The sequence below is a fragment of the Notothenia rossii genome (assembly GCF_949606895.1).
Source record: "Notothenia rossii genome assembly, chromosome: 5".
Taxonomy (NCBI): Eukaryota; Metazoa; Chordata; class Actinopteri; order Perciformes; family Nototheniidae; genus Notothenia; species Notothenia rossii.
The window spans coordinates 69,383,891-69,405,678 of record NC_136903.1 but is presented as its reverse complement, the minus strand read 5'-3'; the positions used below and the strand labels follow the sequence as shown (position 1 = coordinate 69,405,678).

Sequence of the window (21,788 nt, the reverse complement as noted above, 5' to 3'; positions counted from 1 at the left end):
TTTATCCCCATGTCTTTTCTGGCCTGGCTGACTGGCTATCACAAGGTGCTCAATGACATTAAAGCCAATAATGGGACACTGCTGTTGGTTACCTTTTAGCACTAGCATGGGTATTAGCAACTCGGTATCACTTGCAGTAAGTTTAAAGGACACTTCAAGCCAACCAACATATGGCATTTCTGTACCATTGGCCGCTTCAATTTGTAAAGAGTCTATAGGGTCAATTAGCTCTGCTACATCTCTTAGCGGTACATCAGTTAGATGGCTTTCTTTCCATACCTCATCTATAGCACAAATTTGTGAGCCTGTATCCCAGAGGGCCTGAGTTTTCTGTTCGTGTAGGAAACACCTGATGAGGCACTTTTTCCCTACTAACTCTCTCACAGTAGCTGTTTTTTCTTTTGCAATATTTTGTTTGTGCTTGGATTTGTCATGTGACTGTGTCGCTTTCTTAATACCTGAACATGTGTATGTCTTACAATGCCTTTTGTGTGCAGGCCAATGGTTCTCCTGACATTCTTTAGAACAATACAGTGTAATTTTGCAAGTTGAACAGTATTGTAGTTCCCTACTCTTTTTCTCTTCATTGCAATTTGCACAAGATTGGGACTTATCTGTGTGGCCGGTTGCTGCATGTCCCATGGGAGCAACCCCTCTTAGTTTAAAGGGCTCCGCCTAGTGGGTCCCTCTACCCTCTGTGCCTTAAAACCTGCTCTGAAATGTTCACTGCTTCCACACCTAAAGCAATGCTGACAGTATTCTTCGCCTGCATGAGTACAGGAAACACACCTAGGTCGGGGGCGTGGTGCTGGGTAGTATCGCTGCGGTGCATACCCTTGTTGAAACTGAGCCGTTTCTCTTACTCGTGCCGGGTGGAATGCCGGTCGGTACTCCTGCACTGCTGCTGGTGGCTGCTGGTGGTACACGCTGTTGGCATTGAATTCAGCCCTATAGGGAGAGGGTTGTTGGGGTGAAAACACAGGATAAGGGGTGGAAATATTAGCTGGTTCTCTGCTTGGTGAGGGATGCTGTGGGGGTGCAGATGTGGCCGTTTGGATCGTTTCTCTGATTTGGGAGACCTCAGCTCTCAGGGCTTGCAACAGCACCATGTCAGAGCGCATTCCTTTGATTTCTGACAGCAGATCAGTGGGCAGAGTAACTGTGTTTTGCTGGCTGGTGCTTTTCATTTCCACCGGAACTTCAGTGGACTTGACTGTATTCACATTTGTTACTCGTGATGGGGCAGCAAGTTTCTTTTTATCCTGTCTCTCTTTTTCATTGGTGTACGCAATGTTCACTTTCTCCAGCAGCAGCTCATCCGAAGTACTTATCTGCATGAGGAGAGGCTGCAGGTCACTTTTAATATTGTCATTCTGTAGACCAGTCAGGACAGTATGCATGAAGAGACTCTGGACTAGTGCTGGGTCATATTTTAGGTTTGACTCGGCTTCTTGAGAAGCAAACAGGATTTTCTGTCTCATGTCCATAGTTCTAATCAGGAAGTTTTGAGGCGTTTCTTTACTACTCTGAACCTCAGAGGTGAGTTGTTTGTATAACTCTGTGGCACCTTTCTCCTGGTAATGAGACCTGAGAATTCGGCGAAGGGCAGGCAGTGTAAGGTTTTCCTTCCCTTCAAGGTAACTCCGTAACTGCAGGCCTGGTGTGATGGCACGGATTACAGCATCAATGATCTCTGACTCTGGGTAGCCCTTACTAAAGCCATTTTCAATTTGTCTGGCCAGACTAGAAAATGTGAGCCTATCTTTTTGTCCTGGCTCGCCTATTTGGCCTGCGATCTTAAGATCTTTGCGCCACATAGAACTACTGGGGAGTACTTGGGCCAGATTTCTTTCTGGGGGGCTGAACCCGGCAGGGTGGTTCATGCTTGTGTTCATTAGGTCATGCATTGCATTTTCTTTTTCTTGTAATGACAACCTTAGTGCCTCTATCTCCTTCTGGAGATCTTCCCTTTTGACACTGTCATGTACATTTGTTGTAATTTTGGCTTTGTCTATGATATCCTGCACATTAAGAAGTTCGGACATGCCTTCATCCTCTAGCTCGGCCATTTCTTCACGTTAATTATGCTCTGTGACATGAGAAATTAATTGACTGCGAGATTTACCAGTCACATGCACATTATCCGGTCCTGAAATCTCCAGTTCATTGCACACTTTAATCAGTTGTTCTACAGTCAGTGTATACAATGCACCTGTAATGTCCAGCTGCAGCTTCTCAAATTCAGCCTCCATTGTATCAGAGAAGTGGGCAGAAATAGCAAACGAGGGTTTATCTTACTTAATTAGGTTTTTTTGCTGCTCCCTAGTGGTGACTTTTCACACTTCAGGATGCAGGTTACCAACGTTGTCTGAAAACGACCTCGACTGCCTTTCCAAGCTCCTTTCTCCGATGACTGGGTTGTTTAAGGGGATGATTGATCAGAGGATTCCACTAACAACTCAGGGATGGTCCTCAAATCAAATCTCCCAGCAGCGCCTCCATATGTTATGCCCCTAATATGGGGAAAATATAAGACAAAGGAAACAGAGACGATGTTAGCTTGCTTCAAGTCTTATGTATTATGCCCGCCAACAACATGGTACACATAGCACGCTGTATAATACAGAACATGGATTCTTGATATAAAACAACCACTAACAATGCGCGTACTGCAAACATACATCCAATTTAACACACAAGATGTCACTTTTTAAATGCACAGTACAAACATACATATCCAAATTAACACCCAAACTCCCCTTCTTGGAGCTAAACTACACTATCATAGCTAGCTGCGCTAGCATAGCTAACGGCGCTCGCAAAGCTAGCATACACAGCTACAACAATTACAGAACCTAGAGAAACCCTCCAAAAATACCTCTAACAACTATCACTATTCACATTAATATTATACACAGTCAGTCTACATATATAACGTTTCTCACGGATGAACTCACCTAATATGGGGAAAATATAAGACAAAGGAAACAGAGACGATGTTAGCTTGCTTCAAGTCTTATGTATTATGCACCCGCGGCAAGCAACACGCGCCCTCTGCTGGACAGACCCGGAAGGTCATCAACCATGATTTATATCTATTACACTTACAATACATTGATTGAAGTACTTTTACTGTGTATTTTTTGAGAAATCCTCTGTCAAAGTCCCCTGCTGAGAATAAAATCAAGCCACTTCTGCTAAGTTTGATGAGGGAATTATTTTTTGTTGCCATTAGTTCTTCGTGAGATTGATCCTGTTGGACTCAGTACTACTGAAACTACCCCCACAAGTACTATGGAATACTTATTGTGTACTTTTCCAGTAATCCTCTATCAATGTCACCTCCCGACTACAAGAATGCATGTTTTTCTTTTAATAAGCATTAAAAAACATTTCTTCCTGAAACTGATATTGTTGGACGGAGTATTTTAAGACGATGGTGGACATGATATCAGCAATACTTCCAGTCAGTAGTCCGGCAGCAGCATTTTTACACCTTGGAAAGTCTTTAGAGTCTGGCCTGGATAGCTGGTCCCAACTATCCTTCAACAAAGTAACACACTCTGTCACATGGTTGCCCTCTTATGATGCTGTCTTTTAATATATAGTTATTCCTCTGCCGCTAGTTCGTACCTTGCAGATTCTTCAGTCTCTTCAGCCTCATCCTTCCATCAGTCCCAGTTAACGCCTCCAGCAGACTTCCAGTGTCTGACTCCATATGATATTGTCCTGATGCTGTAAGGGTGATGCCCCATGATCACAAAATGACCCCTCTAAAGTCTGAGCGCCAAAGATCTCATATTATGTCTGTCATTAATGTTACATCACCCATTGTAACAATTTTCTTTCCTTTTTGCTCTTCTCTTAACTGAATAGTCCTGTCTTTAGGTATAACCCAATGTAAAGTCCTGCACCATTTTAAGGCTAAATAACAGGCATTTTTACTGTATGTGTTTGGAGAAATAACACAATCAATGGCCCAGAATTGTACTTTATAAACTAGGAATCTTGTGGTGCTTGAAGAAATACAGACGGGTTAAGCCGGCCAGGTTATATATATATTGCCTTTTTTGGAGCCCTTTTTTGCAATATTCATTTAAATGTCACGAGTTATTTAAACAAACCACTATGTGAGGATAAGAAGCAACCATAAAACGCCCTTTATCTAGAGAGCCATTGAAGCCCATGAAGAATTTTTCTTTCCACAAATCTTTTCAACTGCTGTATTAATAAGGTTGCCACATGTTTTCAAATTCAAGTTAAGCCACTATCTGTGCAGAACATTCCAAATATTCTTCATTTGCAGTATTTTAAAAGTGTTCAACAAAGAAATATGCATCAATGATATGCTATATATCTATATGATATCAATATTGTTATTAACTTCAAGCAAAGTCAATTTAAATAGCAAAAGTGGGTTAATTGCCATGGATGTGGTGTTTGATATAGTTTACGTTCAATTTTAACTATTTTAGGCAGAAAAACGTATATTGACGAAACCTTTTTTAATAATTTACTATAATTTAGAAAGGTTTTTGTAAGAAATCATTTCAAAAGTAAACTTATTTTTCATTTTATATTTCAATTTGAAATGTTTGCACACAACATTATTAATTTATACATTTTTATAAAAAATTTAAATTATGAATCCATTTATTGTATTTCCTTGAGGCTGGGGAAGATATCCAGCATGTGGTTCAACATGTAATACAAGTAATTATATGTACAACATGGAAAAGTAAATAAAATAAGTTTAATAGGATGTGGATTTATTTTACACAATAAGACAAATATAATTTAGCTCTGACCTTCCCAAAAACATTTTGTTGAATTGGACACATTCAAAGCTGACATGCAATGACTGGGACTGATGGAAGAATCTGAGAGGAATTAACTAGGAGCAGAGAAATAATCATATTTAAAAAACAGCAGCCCCATAAAAGGCCAACAAGAGTCACAAGGGTTTGTCACTTTGCTGAAGGATATTTGTGACCAGCTATCCAGGCCAGACTCTAAAGACTTTCCAAGGGGTGAAAATGCTGCGGCTGGAGTACTGACTGGAAGTATTGCTGATATAAAGTCTACCATCCTCTTAAGTACTCTGTCCAACAATATCAGTCTCACAAGAAAGGTGTTTTAACGCTTATTCAAAATAGCAGAGAAACATGCATTATTGTACTCAGGAGGGGACATTGACAGAGGATTACTCCAAAAGTACACAGTAAAAGTATTTCATACTTTTAGTATGAGTCCAACAATGTCAATCTCACGAAGAACTAATGGCAAAAATATATTTTTTCCCTCATCAAATTTAGCAGAAGTGGCTTGATTAGGTTCTCAGGAGGGGACTTTGACAGAGGATTAAAAAAAAAAAAAGACAGAAGTACTTCAATGTATTGTGATAGTAGGTGTAAGAATACTGAGTCCAGCAGTCTCAATATCATTAAGAACTTATGATAAAATTGTCTTTTTATCACTCATCAAAGATAGCAGAAAACATGCATTATACGGAGGGGTCTCTGACAGAGGATTACTCACAAAGTAGGCTACACAGTACATCCTTTTATTTCTGGTAGCAGTCAACTAGTACCGAGTCCAACAGTATCAGTTTTATTCAGAACTTATGGTAAAAAATATTTGTATCACTCATTGAATATAGCAGGAAAGAAAATGAAGAGTGCAGAATCGCTGTATGGTTTAAATCTCCTTAGTTACAATGTTGTCAATTTTAGACAAAGGCTTATTATATTTACAGCCCTAATAACATTGATTTTCTGGGCTCAATATGTGTCTTGGCTGTTTCCGTTGTGATCGCGAAATTCACCTTGTTTATAATATTATCACTATAACACTGACCCAGATCGTTGGATCGCTAGAAACACCGCTGTCATCGGGCTGGCAAGGGCTGTTCCATGCTCTGCTCAACCTCCCGGCGGGAGGCTCCCGCCTTCCCCAATGGACTCAGTAGCGCCCCCTGCTGCCGTGGAGCATGTGCCAGCCACGGCAGAATATTACTGCCAAAAGTCACGTGACTTTTGGCAGTAATATTCCGCCGTGAGAAGAAACAGTTTTGTAGTTGTAAAAACAAGTTTTGTACTCGTAAAAAAAGGGTTTGTAGTGTAAATGTGTGTACTTGTAAAACCTATGCTGAATTTGTCTCTGAAACATGATTTATTAGAAAAATGTTTTGTGTTTGTTTGATAGATACGTTTTTTCTTTGCAAAACTAAATGCATTAGTTTGTAGATGGTGTTTTGTATTTGCAAACCACATTGTGTTTGTAGTGATTCATGAGGCATTTGTAAAACCTGTTTAGTTTGTTTGTGGAGTTATGGCAGGAAATTAGCTCCATTCATTGAAGTCCAAGATCAAAGTCCCCTTCAGGAGCCCCATACAGGACTCTTTCCAGGGTCTCCAGGAAGGCCGTATACTCTCTGAACTGCTGTTTGGTGCATAAGCACACACAATAGTCAGAGTTTTCCCCCCCATAACCCGCAGGCGTAGGGAGGCGACCCTCTTGTCCAGGTAAACTCCAACAACGAAGCACCCAACCGGGGACTTGTGAGTATCCCCACACCCGCCCGGCGCCTCACACCTTGAGCAACTCCGGAGAAGAATAGAGTCCAAACCCTATCCAGAAGTAAGGTTCCAGACCCGACGCTGTGCGTAGAGGTGAGCCCAACCAGATCCAACTGGTAACGCTCCACCTCCCGCACAAGCTCCGGCTCCTTCCCCCCCAGAGAGGTGACGTTCCACGTCCCCAAAGCCAGCTTCTGTCGCCCGGGTCTGGTCCGTCGAGACCCTCTGCTTTCACTGCCACCCTTCTGGCAGCGCACCCGACCCCATCGCTGTTTCCCGTAGGTGGTGGGCCCGCGGGACGGAGAAGCGGAGGTGTTGCCCACGTTGCCTTTTCGGGCTGTGCCCGGCCGGGCTCCGTGGCAAGCCCGGCCACCAGACGCTCGCCGACGAGTCCTCCTTCTGTTCTGGGCCTGGCCCCAGAAGGGGACCCCGGGCCTCCTCCGGGCCGGGTATCCTCACTTCTTGGTTTTTCTTTCATGAGGTCTTTTGAACCAATCTTAGTCTGACCCCTTGCCTGAGACCAATTTGCCATGGGAGACCCTAGGAACACAAGGTTCCAGACAACACAGCCCCCAGGTTCATCAGGGCACACAAACCTCTCTACCACGGTAAGGTGCTGGTTCTTCAGAGAGGAAACAAGTTTAAATATTTTATTTTGTTGTCACATTCTGCAGTTGTTGACACCTTGTCTTATTGGAGTCACACAAGTGATATCACATTTCTGAATGTTCAACCCAAGTTGGAACTAATAACTCAAAACAACCATTTTTCGAAATAAATATTCCCATTACAGATAAAAAAATATATTTGTATTATGTTAAAGAAAGTAAATCTTTCATCATCTTCACACTGCTGTATGTTACATAAAGAAAGACCTTTTGAAATTCAAACAGTGATATCATTCACAGATTCATTTTCAGCATGTGTAGCAGCTTTTCTTTGTGAAGTGCGAATAAAAGTCAATTCAAAGGTCTTAGCTTAAAGTAGTCTTATGCATATAAAACTGTTTGAGTTTAGCAAACACATTCATGTACAGTGAATCTGTAACTTGTAAGTTTGTACTGTGCTTTCTACACACATCCAAGTGATTCATATCAAAAGTAATACCGATGCAGCATTTGAAAAGTTCTTATACATTACTTCAAAAACCTAAACAAGGCAAACACCTTGATCCCTTCATTTAACTTAAATACCTTTATAACAATATTAGTTATCACATAAAAACAAATCACAGTTATTATTCAGGCTTATGAACGTTGACTAGTGCTGTGTCTTGTTATAAATGAGGTCCCGAAAGAAAGTGTTTTTTAGGAGATGGCTGTTACAAAAATAAACCTGACGTGGAAACACTTCATTGACTTCACATTGTCGATGATCACATGGACAAACTCTACTCTCTGACACCTGAAACCATTTCCATGGACCCTTGACATTTATTGCACGTGACTCCTGCCTCTTCAAGGCATTGTTTTGTGCCATGCTCTCTTGACAGGAGTATTCTTTACGGTCCTTTCTACGAATCTCACCATAACTGTTTTTCTTTACTATAAGTGTTTTTCTTGTGGCCGTCAGGGTCAAAAGAGAAGTCATTCTGGCTGGCGTTGTGCTGGACAAAGAGCGGTGCGAGTGCTTCTTTGGCACTTTTCTTGTGTTTTTAGTTCATCCAGTGCTTCAGATAGTTCTTTGCTTGAGGTCTTCAAACCCACAGATAACAGTGGTGTCTAAACATGTCCTTGATCGAGTCTCTCATCAATGCGGTCCTGCCAGGCAGCATTGCCTGGAGACACTCAACAGAATCCCTTTATGTTGCAGTCTGCTATTAAAAATATATCTAATGTAGATAGTAAAAAGTATATGAGATAGATAAATTGTACCCTAGTATGATAGAAAAAAACTCCAGAGCACCAAAACAGAATCAGAGCACCATAAAATGGCTGGCTGGATTGGCATGCAATTTCTCTCTGACTCTGCTGGAAAATAGAGGCGGTTTTCATTTCTCAGTGACAGCAGCGGCCATGGGGGGCCGTATGGACCCCCGTGCTGTGGCTGTCAGCTCCTCGATCTCTGCATTCAGTCGCCTGATTACCCACTCCAAAGCTTCACGGCCCTGATTAAGAACAAATATAAAGCATTAGCCCAAAGGTAGGAATATAAAGAGAATAACATTAAGCGGAATAAAAGAAAGGACACAATTTGCCTGCTGCAATCAGAAGAAAATCACACACATTTGAGGGTTCATGAGATTACTGCTAAGGGATCTATTAATCAAAACAACAAAAGTTTGGTGTTTTGAGGTAGCATGGGATACAAATTAAAAAGTAAATTTATATATCCTGAAATCTATCAAATGAAATAATCAGAAAATATCATTACTAAAGAACCACGTCATGTATTGTTCCATTTTAAGAAATGACAACCATATAAAAACATTAGAAACTTTTGAAGCACAGTTTTATCATTTTGTAGGTATTACCAATAAATAGGCCAGATCATATGCCACTTGGCAGGGAAATTACAATTACTGTAGATTATTTAAGTCCAGAACCCAAAGAACATTTAGTCGGATGCTTGGTTTAACATTATACATTTTTGGATCTACCAGAAATGGGCCTCACACATGTTTTGGATGACATAAAAGACAGTTAACCTCTTACCTTTCCAGCGTTTGCAGAGATGGAACTGGCCAAAACTCCCTCCAAGTAACTGCTGAGACTGACTCCTTTCACTGAAATGATTGCCTCCTGAGTCAGTATTGTTCTAGAGTTAAAAATAATGATAATTGTTAATATTGTCAAAAGGCTTCAGAACTTCAGGTTTCATCAGTTAAATTAAATAATCCATGCATTGCAAAAAGCTTACTTGTCTTTATCCTCATGGTGGGGTTTGTATGTTAATTTTTCGTCCACAGAGACCAAGTTGGTAAAAGTGATCTGAAGAAGACAAAGTAGTTCATGATTGGAGAGAGAACAACTTGTCTTGTACAGTATCACATTCAACAATGAGAGTTGTCAAACAAGTCTCAGAACCGCATGTCCAACTTCATTCCAGAGAAGTTTCACCGTTTAACACACAAAGCGTAATGTCAGTGTTTAAATCTAAATAATATCATCATTAAAAGGGTGTGTGCTGTTTCATAAGTACTCACATTTGAGGACTGAAGTTCGAAAGTCTTCTCTATGGGGTCCACAACCGACTGCTCCTGAATATATGTGTATGATCTTGAGTTACCAATGATCTGAAGACAAAGAAATAGAAAAAATACATTGAAATATTATTTACTACAAACTGAAATGATCGGTTAAGACTGTTTTCTTGTAGATGTCACTTTGCAGTATTTTTACCTTTGAGATGGGGCCGTTATTAAAACATTTACCAATTATTCAATGGTGGGGTTACCCCAAAAGGTTGTTAAGTTCACAGAGCTTCAAGTCCTCTGTTACATTTATACACAACTCATCTGTTGTCTAAACGTTACATAATGAGTGTTTTTATTTAAAACACACCAATGCTAGTGGAGATTACAGTTGAATAATATGCAGTATATCTCGACTCGTCATGCCCACACTGAACCACGACTTTGTTGAATTAGTTCACACACTTCTTTCATTTTTTACAATTAACATTAAATGTTAGTCTTATTTAAGTCTCATTGTGTGTCATTCATATGTATCTTCTTCATGCAGACATTAGCCTTCTTATAAGTGTAGTTTATGCTAAAAATATGTGATGAGCTATGTATTAATCTAATGTTCAAGCCCACTTATAACTGCCTAACTAACTATCCACAGTATCTGCAGAGGTCAAAGGAAGACACGTCCATGGTACATCCGGTTTACAGTCTGAGGCTCAGAAGTGATTTAATTTGAGACAATCTGATTAAGGGTTACGTGTATGTATATGCTATCCATCACCTACAGAGTCTGTGTTTTAGACTGCTCGTGGATTTACAGGGATTATTCAAAGATGTTGTTACTAACAACATCCCTGTCCTCAGACACGTAAGCAAAGATACATTCTAAAGAACAGTTGTTCCAACATTATATTATCCTTTAAAGCCTTATCAGGGCTGGAGTCAGTCTGAAGACACAAGGGAAACATCTAAAAGAAATGTTGTAACAAGCCTCTGTCACTGCTTCTCATTCTAGTGACCTCTGGTTTAAACCATGCTGGAAAGTTACATCACATGCAGTGGTGGGTTGCATCTCAGCAATGTTAGAAATGGCACTACGCTGTCCTGTACAACGCGAATGTGGCACAAAGCCATTAACTGTCTCTGGGATCAAGTCAGCCATCAAGTCTGCTGTTCCTGGACAGAAATAGCCTCCTGGGTTAAGGTCACGTTTGCTGGATGGAAAGCATTAACCTATCTCTGGTGAATAACAGACTCAGGATGGATTATGATGTTGTGTGTGTCGGTCCTTTAAGTAATTGTATCGTTACTATTTAAGAAGATAGTGTGTCAGCTATGTTTTGAAACATTGTTATCAAGTGTCATATTGTTTTCATCACAACATCAATGAAAAGCACGAGGACAAAAGTGCACGTCATATGTTTTTCCATTCAGAGTCGCATGTGGAACATGTTAAGTGTGACCAAAGCGGTTTTTATCTTATCTTTAATTTTATTTGATCTTTAATTGTATTAATCTTGTGTGAATACTGTATTGTACTTTAACTCTCACTAAAACTCCTGAATTTCCCCACAGGGATTAATAAAGGTCCATCTTATCTTATCTTATCTTATCTTAAACTACAAGGTCGGAGCAGCAACATGTTTGACGTTGATGCTAGCAGCAGACCAGTTTTTGGTACTCACAGATTTGACTATGGAGGGAAGACCCCACTCTGTGCTGAGCAGTCTTTTACTGTGGAGGCGTCCCTGTTTATCAATGTTTCTGTCCAAAACGTCCACACCGATCACACTGGGGTTCATGGGGTTGGGATACTTCTGCATGGCAGCCTTGGTCACCGTCTCCCAAGGATGGCTGTTAGAGGAAAGCAACAAAAAAATATATATATATTATTAACGCATCAATAACAATTTATACAAATGAACACATCAACTGTAGTTATGTTACATTTTCAATGCCGGACTTACTCAACTTATGGAGTCATTTAACAGTGTAGTGCTTATTCTACGAGCATCTTAACCGTCTCGACACACCTTATGTGACAACATTAGCAAACTAAATTAAAGCTCAAATTCGTGGGTATGAACAAAGCAAACTAAAATCTGTCAAGATCTTTTGAATTAAAAAGTAAATGATGTAAAAGGACATTGAATCTCCTCTATATAAGGCTTTCTTTTCAAATAGCACTATAAAACCTCAGTGAGTGTAGCCGACTTTTGTGTCTTTTCTACTTTTAATCCAGCTTTTTTTATTATACTAAGTATAGCCTAGGACTAATTTGTAGCACCAACTGTAAATACTTTGCAACTTTTTCAAAGAGGCTGCACGTCTATGTTTCCCAGTTTCAAATATCAACTGTTTTTCTATGTGTTTATATTTATAATTTTTTAGGCCAAGTGAATAACGAATAAAAAAGACAGGAAATTAATTTACAAAGGAGAAGGATATCATTCAATGAACAATGGGGTAAATAAATGATGCTCAGCAGCAACTAACAATAGACTATAAGACTGAAAATTCAAAAAAAACAAGGCAACAAAACAAAAAAAACTCAGTGGAAGAGACAGGAGCACAGAAAGTGTACCAACCGTGTTTGCCATATAGGCCTCCATACTGTTGATATGGAACAATTTTTTATGAATGCAAGTATTTATCACTTTCAAGTCAAGTTCACAGAACTTAGTGGTGGATGGTTGTCACGGAGACACGTGAACGCGCCGACGTAACCCAGTGTTGCAAAACCGGCATAAAGGAGATGTGGGGGAAAGGTCGCGCGCTGGGGGCTGACCAGCTGATCATTAAGCAACATTACATCTCTCTTCTGCAACCAGACAGTATTCAAAATCTGAAGTTTACTTATAAATATAAAGGTATAGGCTATAAATGAATACATTGGTGTTCGTTCGTGCCTGATTGAGTGCTTTGTTAAACGATAAAGCCACAGACAGAGTGACAGCCGTTCCACCGAGGGAAATCTGGCAATTTAAAGTAAGGCTACTAGCTTCTATTAGCACACTAACTCGTAACGCTGATGTTGTAGTTATCATATGTTTTATATCTATGATTTGCATCGTTTTCTGGTTGTTCTATTTTTCGTGAACCACCACGCGAGTGTTCTTCACCGGGATAGGGGATTAAAACACGAAGCCGGTAAATGCGTGCCAGTAGGCCTACCTACACTGAATCACAGGAATATAAAACTATCCCATTATTTAGATAAACAGTATACTTACTTAAATACGTGCTCTGACACCCAGATCTTCATGGTTGTAGTAGTTTACAGATGCTGGTGAGGTAGTGGAGGTGCGGTTGCCGGTTGTGACTTCACACTGGCTGAAATCAGAACCACGTTCAGAGGCTGCTGCAATCCCTCCTACTGACACTGCACTCATGAGTCACTGACTGACGCACTTCCGCTACCTATGTGCCTCACGAGTCTACTGTCACTACAGAAAGCTTAAAATAACTGCTTTAAATCTAAACTCGACAATAGGTGAATGACAAAGATTTACATCGCTCTTTACCTTCACAGCATGCATAATATGTTCCTTTCTGTCAGGTGACACACGCACCTCTGCTGTTACAATATTCATCTTAGTGAAGGTTGGAAGTTCTCTGCAACCTTGAATGAATGAGAGATCAGCTGTTGACGAAACAAGGTCAAATCGATGGGCAAATCTTTATGCAAAACGATGCAAAAGTCACCAGTATTGCTCTAAGTGTATGCTTTATTCCATTGGGTTAGCTGGATACCACATTTGAAAGGCTAATACTTTTCTATTCTTTTCAGCTGTTAACATCTTCAGTTCTTAATTTTCTATAACATAAGTTGGGAACCATATAGAGAGAGACGATTAATATAAAAACACATGGATCTGCAGATAAAGTTATATTTATTTCAGAATATTGTATTATCTTATATTTTGAATTAATTATTAGATCATTGTAATTTCTCCTGACTTAATGTCTTCTTCAATGAAACATACAAACTCACCCTGCTTGAACTGGTCACAATAAAAAAGGTTAGACCACTAGTCTGTTGATTGGGCAATTTCTAGCCAAGCTGGCACCAGAAGGGCTGCTCATATGATCAATAATAGATATCCATTCAACTTAATACAGTAGTATTAATGCTGACTGTCAGGATGAAGTGAGTAGACAAAAGTTGTATTTCATGTTATGCTGAAACTTTGTTGCATATTAACCCGATCTGTAGTTGACAGCTTTTTCCCCTTTTGAACTCATTGCTAGGTTATTACTTTAAACATATGTGAGTGAATCCTGGGTTTGTCACCATAACCTATATTCAGATGTGGGTAACATTGGTGTTCGCCTTTCTCCTCGTATAGCCTTTGTGTGAGTAGTTGTGTACTTTATGGCAGTACTGCACTCTTCTCCACGTCATGTGTGCTTATCTCAAAGTGCAGACTCTGTCCAAGTTATGTGTAATCTGCATGTGACAGACTCGCTACAGTTAAAGGAAACTGAGCTACAGCCTTGAACGGTGTCCCTGTGCTGTCAGAGAACTGACCATCACTGAAGCTAAGTTTAGAAACGTCGGGTCGAGTTTAAAAAATGATTGAACAAAATAAAAATAAAGAAACATACTTTTTTATTTTGTTATTATTGTATTAATGTGTACTCTCAATAACAAAAAATCACTCTTTGATGTTATTGGTTTTAATTGCCATAATAACTTATATTAGGTAGAAAGCCACTCAATGCAACATTTACTCTAATAGGATAATGGAAAATCACAATTTATTTTAATGGCTGTGAATTATAAAAAGCTGGCATAACATACATTTGTCCACACTTTAGGTCCCATAAACACGCAAAAAAACTCCATTATAGAAGAAAGAAAGAAAGAACATACTAAACATATGTTTTAAACACAATCACACATATTTTTGAAGAATTCATAAGAGATAATAAGCACTCTAGTTAAATATGTAAAATCCGGATTAAGTCTCAACTGTCTAATTCAAACAAAGCACAAGAAAACTACAAAATAAAACGGTTCCTTTTCAGACCAACAGTTCCACTTGAGTTTTCCACATTGCTCCAACAAGGGTTCAAACCTTAACACCACACAATACGTCTTCCACTCATCCCTCTGTGCCTTCGCTCGTTTCATTCACTGTTTCCAGTTGAACGTCCACCTGGGACTGACTTTTCATTGTCACTGGTGATGAGGGTCCCTCCTCTTCTTCATCCTCTGCTCCCGAATCTAGATCAGAGGTGGCCTCTTGGTACTGCTGGTACTCCGACACCAGGTCATTGAGGTTTCTCTCTGCCTCTGTGAACTCCATCTCATCCATACCTTCCCCGGTGTACCAGTGAAGAAAAGCCTTCCGTCTAAACATCAAGGTGAACTGCTCCCCAACACGCCGGAAAATCTCCTGAATGGCTGTGTTGTTCCCGATGAAGGTGGAGGCCATTTTTAGCCCCCGAGGTGGGATGTCACACACTGCTACCTTGCAGTTATGGGGGATCCAGTCCACAAAGTAGTTGCTGTTTTTCTTCTGCATTGCAAGCATCTGCTCGTCTACCTCTTTGGTGGACATCCGCCCTCGGAAGATGCCAGCAACAGTGAGGTAGCGCCCCCTCCTCGGGTCGCACGCCGTCATCATGTTGCGGGCGTCAAACATCTGCTGGGTGAGCTCAGGCACCGTGAGGGCTTGGTACTGCTGGCTGCCCCGGGCCGTCAGGGGGGCAAAGCTTGACATGAAGAAGTGAAGGCGAGGGAAAGGCACCATGTTGACAGCCAGCTTCCTGAGGTCTGCGTTGAGCTGTCCAGGGAACCTGAGAGAGGTCGTGACCCCGCTCATGGTCATGCAGACCAAGTGGTTGAGGTCCCCGTAAGTAGGCGCGGTCAGCTTCAGGGTGCGGAAGCAGATGTCGTAGAGGGCCTCGTTGTCGATGCAGAAGGTCTCGTCCGTGTTCTCCAGCAGCTGGTGGATTGACAGGGTGGCGTTGTAGGGCTCCACCACCGTGTCAGAGACCTTAGGGGAGGGCACCACGCTAAAGCTGTTGACGATCCGGTCAGGGTACTCCTCTCGGATCTTGTTGATGAGGAGGGTTCCCATGCCGGAGCCGGTTCCTCCGCCCAGGGAGTGAACCAGCTGGAAGCCCTGCAGGCAGTCACAGCTCTCACTCTCGTGCCTCACCCTGTCCATCACCTGCTCCACCAGCTCCGCACCCTCTGTGTAGTGGCCCTTCGCCCAGTTATTCCCAGCTCCTGAGTTCCCTGCAACACCGAAAAAGTAGTTCCTTATTTCTAATGTTTTTTTATTTTGGGCCTGTATGTAATGTGTTAACATTTTATTTCTTCTCTGGGAAGTATTTCTTCTTTTAAAACAAAAACGTTGTGCCACTTCTTTATGGATGGTGTTTGTTACAAGAAGATTTTAAAAACACTTAATTTCAGACATTATACAATTTATATGCAGGATTTATTCCAGTTGGGAAGCATTTGTATCCAAAATACCACATGTGTTAAGAAGTTAATTTGTGTCTTTACTTTTACAGATAATTATATAAAATAGCCTTTATAAACAACATAAAGCAAATTGTAGCGGGTATTCCCAGTAGGATGTTGTTGTTTGTCTCACCGTGGATGAAGTTGTCCGGCCTAAAAAGGGCTCCGATGCGACTTCCTCTTACACTGTCCATCGTACCGGGCTCCAGGTCAACAAGCAGGGCCCTAGGGACGTATTTACCTCCTGCAAACGAATGGACATTTTAAAATGATATAGCTGGAAATGTGCATTCTGAACTCAAATATGTTTAAGATATGTTAAAGTTTTTATCATGAAATAAACTGAATTAGTGCCGGTTATTAAATGAACAGTAAATAACCTCTCCATTACCATGAGCCTCGTTGAAGTAGACGTTGACCCTCTCCAGTTGGAGGCTGCTGTCCCCCTCATACATGCCCGTTGCATTCAGCCCATGTTCTTCACCGATCACTTCCCAAAACTAGAAAAGATAGTGCCAAAGAGGAAAATCATCATTATAACATCACCAGATTTAAAGTGCTTATGTATATGAAGTCAAGTTAGTTTTACAATTCTAGGTAGGGCTGTTTTTGTGGAGAATAACTTTATGGTTTCATGTTGTAGACCTCTTCAGTCAGTGCATGACTGCTGAACCTATCCTTATGAGCAGGGTCAGATTACTTAAATTAATAACATCATCTGTTGAATGAAGAAAAACTGTAATCAAATGTAATCAAAATCTTTGGTTTATTTTTGGTTTACTTCCGAACATTGAATATGTTGCACCTCATCCAAAAGAAAATGTGCTAAGTCACTAATACTTCTTCTCTTTTAAAAAAATCTCAAAACATTTGATTGTAAATAAAATGTAATTTGCTTTTCCTCATTTACAAATGGTCAAATTACATACGGAAACCTAACTTGCACAAGCTATAAACTAGTACAATTAGTAATTACTTAATAGCATTGCTTATCATGAAAAAAATATTCATAATTTTAAAATGATGAAACTTGAAAAACAAATTCCAAGTGAGCAATCATTAAAAATAGATAGAATCTACAAAAACATTTTAAAACATTTTTATGTTCTGACCAGATCAAGAATCTCTGCTACAAAAAATAAAAGTATACACTCTACATAATGACTGCTATTCTTATACCACAATGTCCTCGAATGTCACACAGAATGATGTGTTAGCCGTCATATCTTGTAGTTCCTCTTTCTTGTTTTGTGTTGTCATGTTAAAAAATGTCCCACCCATGCCAGTCTCGCTTTGCCCTTATCTTTCCCCTGAATGCCTCACAGGGTACACCCGTGTCACTCACAACTGTTGCACCATGCAAAGTAACAGAATATGTCTAAATATGCATCGTCATTAAAAATATATATAAAGGAAAACTATATATGTTTATTCTTTATATAATTAAAACAATCTACATAAATAATCTTAAATATGCATATATATTTCAAAACATTTTCAAATTGCCTTTATCTAGTGTGACAAAGCTCAGCTAATTTTGATCTCAAACAATAACTTTAATGATACACATTATAACTTTTGGAGAAGGATTAGCTTTTTTACCTTTGAGCCGATCTGGTTGCCACATTGTCCAATCTGCAGATGCACAATTTCACGCATGATGGTCGGCTTCAGTACACAGAGCAGCTGAGGGTCTGTGATAGGCTCCAGTTCTCTCACCCACCTTTTATACAGTACCAGAAATGATGTCACGAGTGATGTTGGGGAAACACCCCATGCAATAATATATGAGGAGCCTGAACACACTATGAAAACGGCAAGCAGAATAACAATAAACAGGCGTGGATACAATAATTAATATGAGGGCGATCGCGATACTTTTATACTTTTTAGTTTATGGTTTTTAGTTTATGGTTGACCTACACTGACCGACACTATCCTGCCTTGTGTTTTGTGCATGTTTAATTTTCTCTCTACTGTATTGCATGTAAATTATACAATAAATCATGAGGGATGTTTGATTCAAGGAATTATCAACTATTGCAACAACAAAAAAAGACAAAAGGTGCAATGATGCATGACAACACAACATTGTGGATTAAACACATCTGTGAGTTCTTATGATGACAAAAAACAGCTAAGTGAAAAGAGGATCATTTGTTGGATAATTGGCCAGTGCAAGATAACACCCATTTCATTAAAAAAATGAATATGAATGTACTGTAAACGCACACACATACCAAACAGGTTGCTCCCATGTGGGATTCTAAGTAATTGTTCAAAATAATATAATAATAATAATAATATTTTCAGTATTCATGTACTTAGACTGTGTAGGGGTGATACTAGGTATCAGTTGGGAGGTTATGAGATGTGCTACCATCTAGAGGACCATCACAGGCATAACATGATACTGTTTAAGAGGTAGTTGTAGAAAAAATAGTTGTTTTACTGTAATATGTAAATCTTTGCATTTTATTTTCTCAAAGATATTTTAGGTTCAACTTCTGAAAACAATTACTGCTCCTCACATTAATATTTCAGCATCTGGCTGAAATTGTTGTCTAAATTAAGTAAAAATACAAAGGAACTTAAACAAGATTATGACTAAGGAGAATTGTCGTTCTTTTATCTTAAGTTGACACTGAACAGTTTTCCTACTGTGAAAATGTACATTCAGTGCTCAGTATCTTTGCACAGTTCATTCTTTATCACTATACGGATGTTTTCAAACTTAAAAACATAACTTTTATTGCAAATGTTTTATTTAACAATCATGAATCTCCTTTCTCTTTTGCTTTCGCTTGACCTGCAGGAAAAGACAACACATTCTCTGTCTCCTGCATGGCTTGTTGCATGTTACCAGAGAAATACAGAATGGATAACAAATCTTACTTTATGATCGTAAAGCCTTAATTTGATCAGCTCCGCAATACAGTACTTTCCCATTGTCTGCCTGCAGGTCACTCAGGTCCACCTCACAACAACTCCACAACAACAGCACCTTACTTTTCACTTAAAATCAAAGATGAACAAATGTTTGTATTGCTGTTTCTTGGCGCTGCAGCCTCCCCTCCTATTATCAAGTCCTGTTCAAACCATTGACCATTTTAAATCAAATGTAAAGTGACACCTTTTATTCTTGCTTCTTCAAAGCATGCAGCCCCATTGGTTCTTTTCATAAGACCCCTCTTAGTTTTTTTTTGAATGCCCTCTTACTACTTTGTGATCTGTTTTTGGTTCACTTCTGTTTCTCTTAACTTCCTGTTATCTCAATAGTGACGTTTTTTAGAAAGGAATAAAACAAAAAAGGGAAAAAATCTTTGTATGTTCAACTTTTAAAATGCTTGTAATTGGTCAAATATATTTGTTTGAATATGATTCCTCTTATCGTAGTGAGGAAGCATTTGCACAAAGGTTCAGCATACTGTTATTATACGGTATTTACCAGATAGTGTGGCCTTTGGAAAAGAAGACTTACTTCCTGGTCTGAGTATTAAAGTTTGTAAAGTAGAACACATCAGCAGATACAGGACAACATTGTGTTTAACATGTTTTAAAGTTTTGAGTCATTACTTCTTTGACTTCTTCAGTTGTGTGCTGGTGATAAATAGAGAGCCACGGTAGCCTTTAGTTGTCATTGATGACCTTTGTTTGCCCTGAGCTTCGTTCCTTTGCCTTTTGACGTTTTTGACGAGGGTGCTGTTTTTGTATGTGTTTTCTCCGCATGTGTGTCTGTGGGTGTGGGATTTGTAATGCACAGACAGTGTTTGAGAGCTAAAAGGGTAAAATAACAGGGACCACTGTAAAACTCTGAGCAAAAACTGTATAAGCTGGTAGGCCTATATATTTTTTTGGGGGGGAGGGTGCAGTTTAAAAATCACCATTATCGTAGGGAAGTTAAGCCGACATAAACATCTGGATTTCATTCTATATGTTACTCAATCTGTATTGATCAATTGAAATAAAGCTGGAGACAAATGGATTCAATAAGTGATTGAAAGGCTGAGGTTAATACAATTATATTGATCCCCAATCCCAGTTAAAAAAAACATACACTAAAAGTTCTTAATTAGTGATAATACAAAAATATATAGCCTTAATATCTGTAAATGTACGTATTGTCCCAGCTTATTATTGCTACTAAATGAATGTAATGTTTTTGTATATCTTAACCTTTAAATTAATAATGTTATTGATTAATACTTTTTTGGGTGTATACAGTAAGTTGATAATCATTTTTCTTCAAAGAGGGCGCCTCTCCCCTTCTGTACCTCCGCTTCATGACGCTCCGGGCAGTCATGTGATCTAACCTGCTTCACTCAGATGCGTCAAGCGTCAGCAAGGAGGAAACAGGAAGTACTTTAATCCTAACTTCAAAGTAAAAGCATGATGTCATTTAGTCATGATTAGCAAAAGTGAAGTGTAAACATATCTGATTGTCTTCAGGTCAGATCATTCATTTAATTTTACCTTGAAGTGTAAGCAATATTGAATGGTGGATGTCGCATTCTAAGTGCTTCATGAGTCAGGGGCCGTACATTATAGGAAAAAAAAAAGCTAAATAATTCAATAAAAGTTTGTATTTGATGTTAAACTACAGCTCCACACAGGTGTAGAAAACTCACAAAAAGAACAATTACATGAGTTACATTCTACTGTTTAATGAAAAATATAATCTAATTTGTAATTATGTGTTCTATTTGAGTGCAGGCCAATAGTTAATGGTGGTATTGTAATGTGATGTTTTTTGTCCAAGATATATGTTTGCAATTATAATTAATCTAAAATGGGAATTAATTCATAGCATTAACAAGAATACATATTTAAAATGCAATTTTATTTTAATGTATCAATACATTACTTTGTACCAATTGGATTATTCTGTTCAATAGTTTTTTCAGGAAGCAAAGTAACTAACATTTACTCAAGCACAAATAGACTCTTCTCAGTGTTAATTAAATACTTTTTGTATTTCAATTAATTATTGACTTTTGCAGTACTTTGTCTTTATTTTTTTTTTCCTAAAGGCAAGTACCAATATTTTTGATTAATATATGCCTAAGCGTTGTGTGTTTATATATTGTTAATTCTCTAAGTAATGTGATATTCAGCGAGTAAAATATATATATTGTTGCGCGGTTGTGTGTGTGTGTGTGTCTGCCTGTGTGCTGTGTAATGTAGTTTACTATTTAATATCATAGGAAGTCCACCAAGGTCACCAGTCTCCTTTACTTGACCAACATGATATGATATATCATATCAAGCAAAGGATGAGGATAAGGATAGAAGAGAGTTTCTTCCTATTCTGTGAATAGTTTCACATTTATTACATCTTGGTTTTAAACACTGTATAGCTCTTTTCATTGTAAATTCATATTTTACATACATTATTCTTGACTCTTGTCATACATGTTTTTGCTTACTATTTTTACGAAATAGTTTCCTTCATTTCATTTTGAAATAAGAGACAATGAATTATTTTAAGCAAAAGGAAAAATATCTCTAAAATGTAATCCCAGATGTTTCACACTGTTTTAAGATTGACTCCATCGGGGCTTTATTGTGAAAGTTCCGACCGGAAGTTTGAATTCTCGTC

The 21,788-nt window shown here is 39.0% G+C and overlaps 2 protein-coding genes across 2 annotated transcripts; both read right to left on the bottom strand.

Annotated features, from left to right (window-relative positions):
• Positions 1–7,214: 7,214 nt before the first annotated feature.
• On the bottom strand, positions 7,215–13,101 carry prelid3b (PRELI domain containing 3). Its single transcript, XM_079683747.1, has 6 exons — positions 12,942–13,101; positions 11,394–11,562; positions 9,724–9,813; positions 9,438–9,508; positions 9,233–9,335; positions 7,215–8,685 (listed from the first exon to the last, which is right to left on the bottom strand). Exons 1-6 carry the CDS (start codon positions 12,971–12,973, stop codon positions 8,569–8,571), a joined length of 582 nt encoding a protein of 193 aa, XP_079539873.1. The 5' UTR covers positions 12,974–13,101; the 3' UTR covers positions 7,215–8,568.
• A 1,202-nt stretch (positions 13,102–14,303) lies between these two features.
• On the bottom strand, positions 14,304–17,913 carry tubb1 (tubulin, beta 1 class VI). The gene is made up of 4 exons (XM_079683737.1): positions 17,792–17,913; positions 16,581–16,689; positions 16,323–16,433; positions 14,304–15,958 (listed from the first exon to the last, which is right to left on the bottom strand). Exons 1-4 carry the CDS (start codon positions 17,846–17,848, stop codon positions 14,817–14,819), a joined length of 1,419 nt encoding a protein of 472 aa, XP_079539863.1. The 5' UTR covers positions 17,849–17,913; the 3' UTR covers positions 14,304–14,816.
• Positions 17,914–21,788: the final 3,875 nt, after the last annotated feature.